The 8,311-nt window shown below is 44.7% G+C and overlaps 1 protein-coding gene across 3 annotated transcripts in view; it reads left to right on the forward strand.

Moving 5' to 3' along the window:
- RBM39 (RNA binding motif protein 39) overlaps window positions 1-6,672 on the forward strand; it is a 56,452-nt gene extending 49,780 nt beyond the window's left edge. For all 3 annotated transcript variants that reach the window (XM_077251895.1, XM_077251894.1, XM_077251896.1), the window contains 4 exons: window positions 3,089-3,218; window positions 3,658-3,763; window positions 5,723-5,801; window positions 5,883-6,672. In XM_077251895.1, the coding sequence (XP_077108010.1) occupies window positions 3,089-3,218; window positions 3,658-3,763; window positions 5,723-5,801; window positions 5,883-5,983 (416 nt within the window). In that variant the 3' untranslated portion in view covers window positions 5,984-6,672. The remainder of the gene's footprint in view (window positions 1-3,088; window positions 3,219-3,657; window positions 3,764-5,722; window positions 5,802-5,882) is intronic.
- The last annotated feature ends 1,639 nt before the right edge of the window (window positions 6,673-8,311 follow it).

The following is an 8,311-nucleotide window of genomic DNA, read 5'->3' on the forward strand; positions in this document are numbered from 1 at the left end:
CTTACTGAATACAGTACAGAACGCCAGTACCACTGCAGCAGTCAATCCAAGACACGTCTGATTTGGTGAAAATACGACAGTTTCAAAATACCTTACTGTACCTGGAAGGTGGTGCGTGTGAAACCTGGATGGCGGATAGTGCTGCTACGATCGGCTCTCAGTATCCTGCGACTAAAAGGGAATCTGTCACCCCCAAAATCAACAGTGAGCTAAGCCCATCGGCATCAGGGGCTTATCTACAGCATTCTGTAATGCTGTAGATAAGCCCCCGATGTATCCTAAAAGATGAGGAAAAAAAGGTTAGATTATACTCACCTGGTCCGATCCAATGGGCGTTGCGGTCCGGGGCCTCCCATCTTCTTACGATGACGTCCTCTTCTGGTCTTCACCCTCCGGTGCAGGCGTACTTTGTCTGCCCTGTTGAGGGCAGAGCAAAGTACTGCATTGCGCAGGCATCGGGAAAGGTCAGAGAGGTCCGGCGCCTGCACAGTGCAGTACTTTGCTCTGCCCTCAAGAGGGCAGACAAAGTACACCGGAGCAGTAGCCTAAAGACAAGAAGAGGACGTCATCTGATGAAGATAGGAGGCGCCGAACCAGCAGCGGGAACGCCCCTGGGTGAGTATAATCTAACCTCTTTTTCTCATCTTTTAGGATACATCGGGGGCTTATCTACAGCATTCCAGAATGCTGTAGATAAGCCCCTGATGCCGGTGGGCTTACCTCACCCTCGATTTTGGGGGTGACAGATTGCCTTTAATCAGCATGGAGAGAACCCTGGAGAAGGGTATCGGAGAGAGCAGAATCTGTTTTGCGGTCTAGGTCTGGGTACCTGACGGCATTAGGCAGAATAACAATCTCATGTGTAGTAAGCCGCACCACGAAGCCTGTCCCAATCTGTCTTCTCTCCTGAGGGAAGAACAGTAGGCATGGAATCAGAGGGAGACTAAACTCTACTCTCTGTTGTGCACTTGGATTCAGACCCTTGGGCCTGCGATTTGTGTTTAGCTTCTTTGTCCACTGAGCCACAGCAGGCCTTGCTGGAAAATACAGACTATGCCCAGCTGGAGGTTGGTCCCAACACTACAGTAGTGAAGGGGAAGGAGCAGCTGCCCTCTCTGCTATATGCCAGAGCTCTAGAATCATTGTGTTTAGAGTAATGGCTGAACCTTGCTTTGCTGAAACCAAGGCACAGAAATTTAATAGGGGAAAAACACAACAGAAGTGTGATGTAGTGAAAAACGTGCAAGTCAAACATTCTTCAGAGCAAACAGCGTACTGCAGCATTTATAATGCCCATCTCTCTGTGGAGGGCGCAGAGCGTGCAGTGATACAGATGACGGCAGCATGGGGTGTACCGCCATACACCGTGCTCCTGACTGCACTGCTCAAGAGCACTAAATGCACCAGTGACTGCACTGCGCTAGAGCATTTATTACACCCGTCACTGCACGGTTGAAGAGCACATAATACACCAGTGACTGCACGGCTGAAGAGCACTTAATGCACCAGTCACTGCACGGCTGAGGCGCACATAATACACCAGTGACTTTATTACCACAGTTACTGCACTTCTCTAGAGCAGATATTACGCCAGCACCGTTGGGTTGATGGCTACTCTCGCCATTGAGCCTGAAGAGTGCTGTCCCTGAGCTTTATTTCTCTGTGCCTGGCTTGTGCACTAGCAGGTGCCAGAAGGTTAGAGAGAAGATAGAGGTAATTCTGCAGCGCAGCTACTCACAGTATTTGTCCTGTTTTCAGCTTCCAGGCTGTTAGGACAGCTGGAAGAGGAAGGTCCCACAGGAAAGGCACTATTCGGTTCCAGGAGGTGGAAAATGGCGGCCGTGAGAGGATGCCCTGGCTCTGGAGGGTAAATGCGTGCGTTACTGGGACATACCCTGAAAACCCCCACTCTGTACAAGGAGGCCGACAGGCCTGGAAGAGGGGCAGAGCCAAGCGCCGGGTTCAGGAGGCTAAAGATGGCTCCGAGGCAGAGAGATGAAGCCGAGGGGGGCGGGGCTATAACAGGTCGGGTGTGCCAAGCTACACAGGCCAGGAGGAACTGAGCAACGGGCGGGAAAAAAGCCCGCCTGGAGAGCAGGAAGAAGGGGGCGGAGCCAGCGCTGCAGCTAGGCCCTAGTGAAGCCAGGACCTAGATTACTGCTGGTGACCGCTGGAGCATGGGGGAGCAGCGCGGAGAATATAAAAACGCCGCAAAAGACCGCCTGGAGCCCCCAATACCCCCAAAATTTAAGGGGGGAAAAGTCCCTAATGCCCAACTCCGCGGCTAGGCCCGGGAAAAGCCGGGACCTAGATTACTACTGATGAACGCCAGAGCATGGGGGGGTGCGGCGTGGTCACTATTAAAATAAAGGAAAAATTGTTCGTTCTTCTTTTATCTTATCTTTCCTTCTTCGCCGCACCTGGGGGGGGAAGAGAGAGAAAGTGCCTCCCCATCCAAGAAAGTTCCATCGTCCAATAGTCCAGCGTTGTGGGACATCTGAGTCTCCTCAAACAGGCTCTGGTGGGCGAGTGGGTGGGAGACTGAGGCAGGACCGACTATCAAATCACCTCAACACGCTTCTGTGTTAGTGGCTGGGGTCCTGCCGAGTAGACGTATGAGGATACGGGGTGGCAGTACACGCCGTACTCAGTCTCTTTGTGGGAGTACAGGAGTGACCGTTCACACTATCCCTCCATGGTACCTGAAAAGGAACGATGCACACAGAGGTAAATATGGGTCTAGTGAAAGACCTGTGTCCACCTCCTACTGACACTAAGCTAAACTGAATATCCTACTTCCTGTTGGTGGGCTGTACACTGCAGAGGAAGAGCTAACTTTTTTTGTGCATAGTGGCAGCAGCATACACCCATGGTTTCCTGTGTCCCCCAATGAAGCGATAGAGAAAACCATGCAGCCAGACATCTTCCTGGTCAGTATTTGCATTGAAGGAGACTTTCTGGAGATTGTTTTGCTCAGTCTGTTAGCATGTTGCATATCAAAAGGGTGTTCACACCGTTTATCGTGTAAGAATTTAATTTATTCCAATTTTATGTGCTCTGTAAAAACATAACATTTTGTACTTTACAGCCCTTGCTGCTGCCGCCGCTTCTGCTGCTGCCATCTCATTGACGTCATCCACTTTACCAATCCCTGCTGCGGCTACTCAGCCACTTGCCACACAATGCTTCCAGCTCTCAAACATGTTTAACCCACAACAGTAAGTAACTTTGCTTTATATTACTCAGGTTTGTCCACTGAAGCAGAGGTTTTGCATGTTAGTTTTATTAATATACTGTATAATACACACTCTTTATTTAAGAAAATAGTTAGATTCTAGAGTTTGACCACAATCTGAAAAATATAGTTCACAGACGGAATGAAAAAATGAATATGTATTAATATTATATAATCTCTCTGCATTTTCTCTTCTGCATTCTGGATGAGACTCTCATATTGAAGTTTAAAGTCTATAGACAAAAAAAAAAAAAAAAAGTCGCGGATGGATATGTTTACATTAATATGTAAAACTCTTTGATTATGTACATTTTAAAATGTTTATGTATAAAAACCAGTGTCATACAGACATAGCACACGGATGGCAATACTAGTCTACCCCAGCCTAAAACGTTTTGCTACACGTTCTTGTTTTTTTTTAGGGAAGATGAGCCTGGTTGGGACACTGAGATAAAAGATGATGTAATTGAAGAATGCAACAAACATGGAGGAGTTGTTCACATTTATGTAGATAAGAGTTCACCACAAGTAAGTTCCTGACTTTAGAAAATAATGTGTGTGTGAACACTTATAATGGTGTTCATTTTGTAATAGGAAAAGACAAAGGCACACCAGCACTGCCAATAGTTTGTTGACCGTGCAGTATGTATTGAATGGACAGTGCTGTGTCCAGCTGGCAGAATCAGCACAAACGGGTAAGAAGTCCAGCACAAGCATCCATCGGTAAAAAATTATTCTATTTTATTAGTAATCCATTAAAATTCAAATAAAAGTTAGTGAATGCTATGATTTAACACCTTCAAGACGCAGCCCTTTTTCGTTTTTGCCTTTTCGTTTTTTGCTCCCCTCCTTTCCAGAGCCATAACTTTTTTATATTTCCGTCAATATGGTCATGTGAGGGTTTATTTTTTGCGGGAAGAGTTGTACTTTTGAATGACACCATTGGTTTTACCAAGTCTTGTACTAGAAAACGAACAAAATTCCAAGTGTGGTGAAATTGCAAAAAAAAGTGCAATCCCACACTTGTTTTTTGTTTGGCTTTTTTGGTAGGTTCACTAAATGCTAAAACTGTCCTGCCATTATGATTCTCCACGTCATTACGAGTTCATAGACACCAAACATGTCTAGGTTATTTTTTATCCAAGTGGTGAAAAAAATAAAATAAAAATTGGGCAATATTCTGATACCTGTAGTTTTTCCATTTTTCGGGATCCTGGGTCTGGTGAGGGCTTATTTTTTGCGTGCCAAGCTGATGTTTTTAATGATACCACTTTTGTGCAGATATGATCTTTTAATCGCCCATTATTGTATTTTAATACAATGTCGCGGCCACCAAAAAACGTAATTCTGGCGTTTTTATTTTATTATCTTTTATTTATTATTTTTTTTATTGATCGGGCGATTCTGAACGCGTCGATACCAAATGTGTAAGATTTATTTATTTTTTTCTTTTTAATTTTATTTTGAATGGGGGGTGTGTGGTTTAAACTTACATTTTTTTAAATATTTTTTTCATATTTTTTAAAACTTTTTTTTTTACTTTTGACATTCTTCCATTCTTCAATAGCCTCCAGCTAGAAGCTGGTGTAGCCTGATTGGCTCTGCTACATAGAAGCGATGCTCAGATTGCTCCTGTGTTGCTGAATCCCTGCATTGCTATGAGCGCCGACCACAGCGTGGTTCTCATTCTCACAGCAATCCGGCATCAACAACCATAGAGGTCTCAAGGAGACCTCTGTTTGTTATGCCTATGCATCACTGACCCCCGATCACATGGCGGGGGTCGGCAATGCGCTCATTTCCAGCCCGATGGCCGGAAGCGGTAGTTAAAGGACAACGGCATTTAACTAGTTAATAGCAGCGGGTGGATCGCAATAGTGGGTGCTGCTATTGCGCGCACATGTCAGCTGTACAAAACAGCTGACATGTCGCAACTTTGATGAGCCCACATCAAAGGGGGAGACACGACATGCGCCGTACTAGTACGGCGCATGTCATGAAGGGGTTAAGGACAGTTGAGCTTAAAACGCTTGTTTGTTTTTTTCCACTTTTTTCTTGTTTTAGTGGATTGCTAATAAAATGGAATAATTTTTTACAGACTGATGGTAGCGCTGGACTTCCTTTCTTCTTAGGCGTTCATTTTCGTTGGTCTTTCTGACCTATTAAAAGTCCTTGGCTATAGGGGTTCGCGCGAGAGCACAAAAGGAGCACCTGTTGCACGATCTTAAAAACCCCAATAACCAAGGACATTAATAAATGTAAAATAATGAAATAAAATCTCCTCAGCCTTTTACTCGCATGGGAGTAATGTTTTGGATGTTGTGTTTTTTTTTTTGCATATTGATGCTATTGTGCATTGTTCGCATTTTTTTTAAACTTGCAACACAAGGTGCATTCATAGCTTGATGTAATTCACTGTCTTGCCTGTAAAGTGATTTTCTCATTGTCTAAGAATTTCTTCATTAATCTTTCCCACTCACTTTACAGGGTAATGTTTATGTTAAGTGTCCAACCATCGCATCTGCAATTGCAGCAGTAAATGCTTTGCATGGAAGGTGGTTTGCTGGTAAGTTAAGTTACTCGTCAATGTTAGAAGTAGTTAAACTTGTAAGTTACTTAAACTGATCAATTTTTTTTTTCTCCATAGGTAAGATGATTACTGCTGCATACGTCCCACTTCCAACTTATCACAGCCTCTTCCCGGATTCCATGACATCTACTCAGCTTCTGTTTCCTGTTCGTCGATGATTCTGACCCAGACTATTTTGTACATAGGATATACTATACTTCTCAAAACGTGTGTTGTAGGGATTCTTTTATTTAGATGCAGTTGGAAGGGAATGGGTGTACTGTATTTGTGTACAAATCTAAAACCTTAATGCAGTGTATTGGCTAAACTGCATTCAATCTGTTAATTTGCTGTGCTGCCTTACTGTCCAAAAGGAAATAGGACAGCTAAAATTAAAGGGCAATGAAATAAATACCTGAACTGTTATTGTGTTGAGGATAAAAGTACAAATCACGAAACCTGTTACAAAAGTTAAAAAAAAAAAAAGTGCTTTAACATGTGTCTCAGTTAGTAAACGAGTAAAAGTAAAGAACTGCAGTTTAAGTCTCAAATGATTACATTTTATGTATCTGTGAAATTTATTTTGTACATAGTTCTGGTATTCCTTCTATACCAAACAAAATCTCAGAAATGTTCCAAGGCAGGAAATGTAAGCGTTTTGTGTTAAAAGCCTGTCGAGGAATGCATTGACATTTTGCTTGGCTGCATATAATCTTTTTTGCTCTTTAAGCTCTGTGAGCTCTGAAATAATTTTATTTTTTGTTAATTTAGTGTGTTTGACAAGACTGCTTAATATTTCTATCCAACAACTTTCATATTTCAAGTATCTTTGTAAAGAAGCTCTCAAATAAAATTCTTTGAAACAATTGTCATTTTGTTCTGATTAATTTATAATAGTTCTGTAACGATTAAGGCTTTTTGCTGCTTTCAGCAGTTGGGCGACTGAGATGGATTCACAGGGTTGACTGCAGACGAAAATACATCTTTTTAATTCTATCCTTTGCGCCTATAGCGTTTTAATGAAACTTGCACACTTAACGACTGTCATTAAGGGGCCTTACTCCTCGGCGATCAGATCATTTTTATTTGATTTTATAAACAATGACATACATTATAGTACAAACACAATAAACTCAATAAACAAATTTAACCCTTAACCCCTTCCCGACCTGTGACGCAGCGTATGCGTCATGGAGGGATCGCGCTCCTGCAGATCGGGTGAAAGGGTTAACTCCAATTTCACCCGATCTCCAGGAACAGGGGGAGTGGTGCTTCAGCCCAGGGGGGGTGGCTTCACCCCCCCGTGGCTACGATCGCTCTGATTGGCTGTTGAAAGTGAAACTGCCAATCAGAGCGATTTGTAATATTTCACCCAAAAAAACGGTGAAATATTACAATCCAGCCATGGCCGATGCTGCAATATCATCGGCCATGGCTGGAAAACCTAATCTGCCCCCACCCCACCCCACCGATCGCCCCCCCAGTGCTCCGGTGCGCGGTCCGCCCCCCTAATTCGTTCTGTCCGCTCCTCCGTCCTCCTGTCCGCTGCCCCCGTGCTGTGCTCCGGTCCCCCCCCCTGTGCTCCGGTCCCCCCCCCTGTGCTCCGGTCACCCCCCCCCGTGATCCGGTCCCCCCCCCCGTGATCCGATCACCACCCCCCCCCCCCCCTTCATACTTACCGGGCCTCCCGATGTCCGTCCGGCTTCTCCATGGGCGCCGCCATCTTCCAATATGGCGGGCGCATGCGCACTGCGCCCGCAGAGTCTGCCGGCTGGCAGATTCATTTCAGAAGTATTTTGATCACTGCGATATAGCCTATCGCAGTGATCAAAATGAAAAAAAAAGTAAATGACCCCCCTTTATCACCCCCATAGGGACAATAATAAAAATAAATAAAATATTTTTTTTTTATTTCTGCTAGGGTTAGGGTTAGAATTAGGGTTAGAATTAGGGTTAGAATTAGGGTTAGAATTAGGGGTAGGGTTAGGGGTAGGGTTAGGGCATGTGCACACAGTGCGGATTTGGCTGCGGATCGGCCGCGGATCCGCAGCGGATTGGCCGCGGATCCGCAGCGGATTGGCCGCTGCGAATTCGTAGCAGTTTTCCATCAGGTTTACAGTACCATGTACACCTATGGAAAACCAAATCTGCTGTGCCCATGGTGCGGAAAATACCGTGCGGAAACGCTGTGTATTTTCCGCAGCATGTCAATTTTGTGCGGATTCCGCAGCGTTTTACACCTGTTCCTCAATAGGAATCCGCAGGTGAAATCCGCACAAAAAAACACTGGAAATCCGCTGTAAATCCGTAGGTAAAACGCAGTGCCTTTTACCTGCGGATTTTTCAAAAATGGTGCGGAAAAATCTCACGAATCCGCAAAGTGGGCACATAGCCTTAGGGTTAGGGTTGGAATTAGAGTTAGGGTACCGTCTCACAGTGGCACTTTGATCGCTACGACGTTACGATCTGTGACGTTCCAGGGATATCCATACGATATCGCTGTGTCT

Source organism: Ranitomeya variabilis, chromosome 4 (genome assembly GCF_051348905.1).
Source record: "Ranitomeya variabilis isolate aRanVar5 chromosome 4, aRanVar5.hap1, whole genome shotgun sequence".
NCBI classification, from domain to species: domain Eukaryota; kingdom Metazoa; phylum Chordata; class Amphibia; order Anura; family Dendrobatidae; genus Ranitomeya; species Ranitomeya variabilis.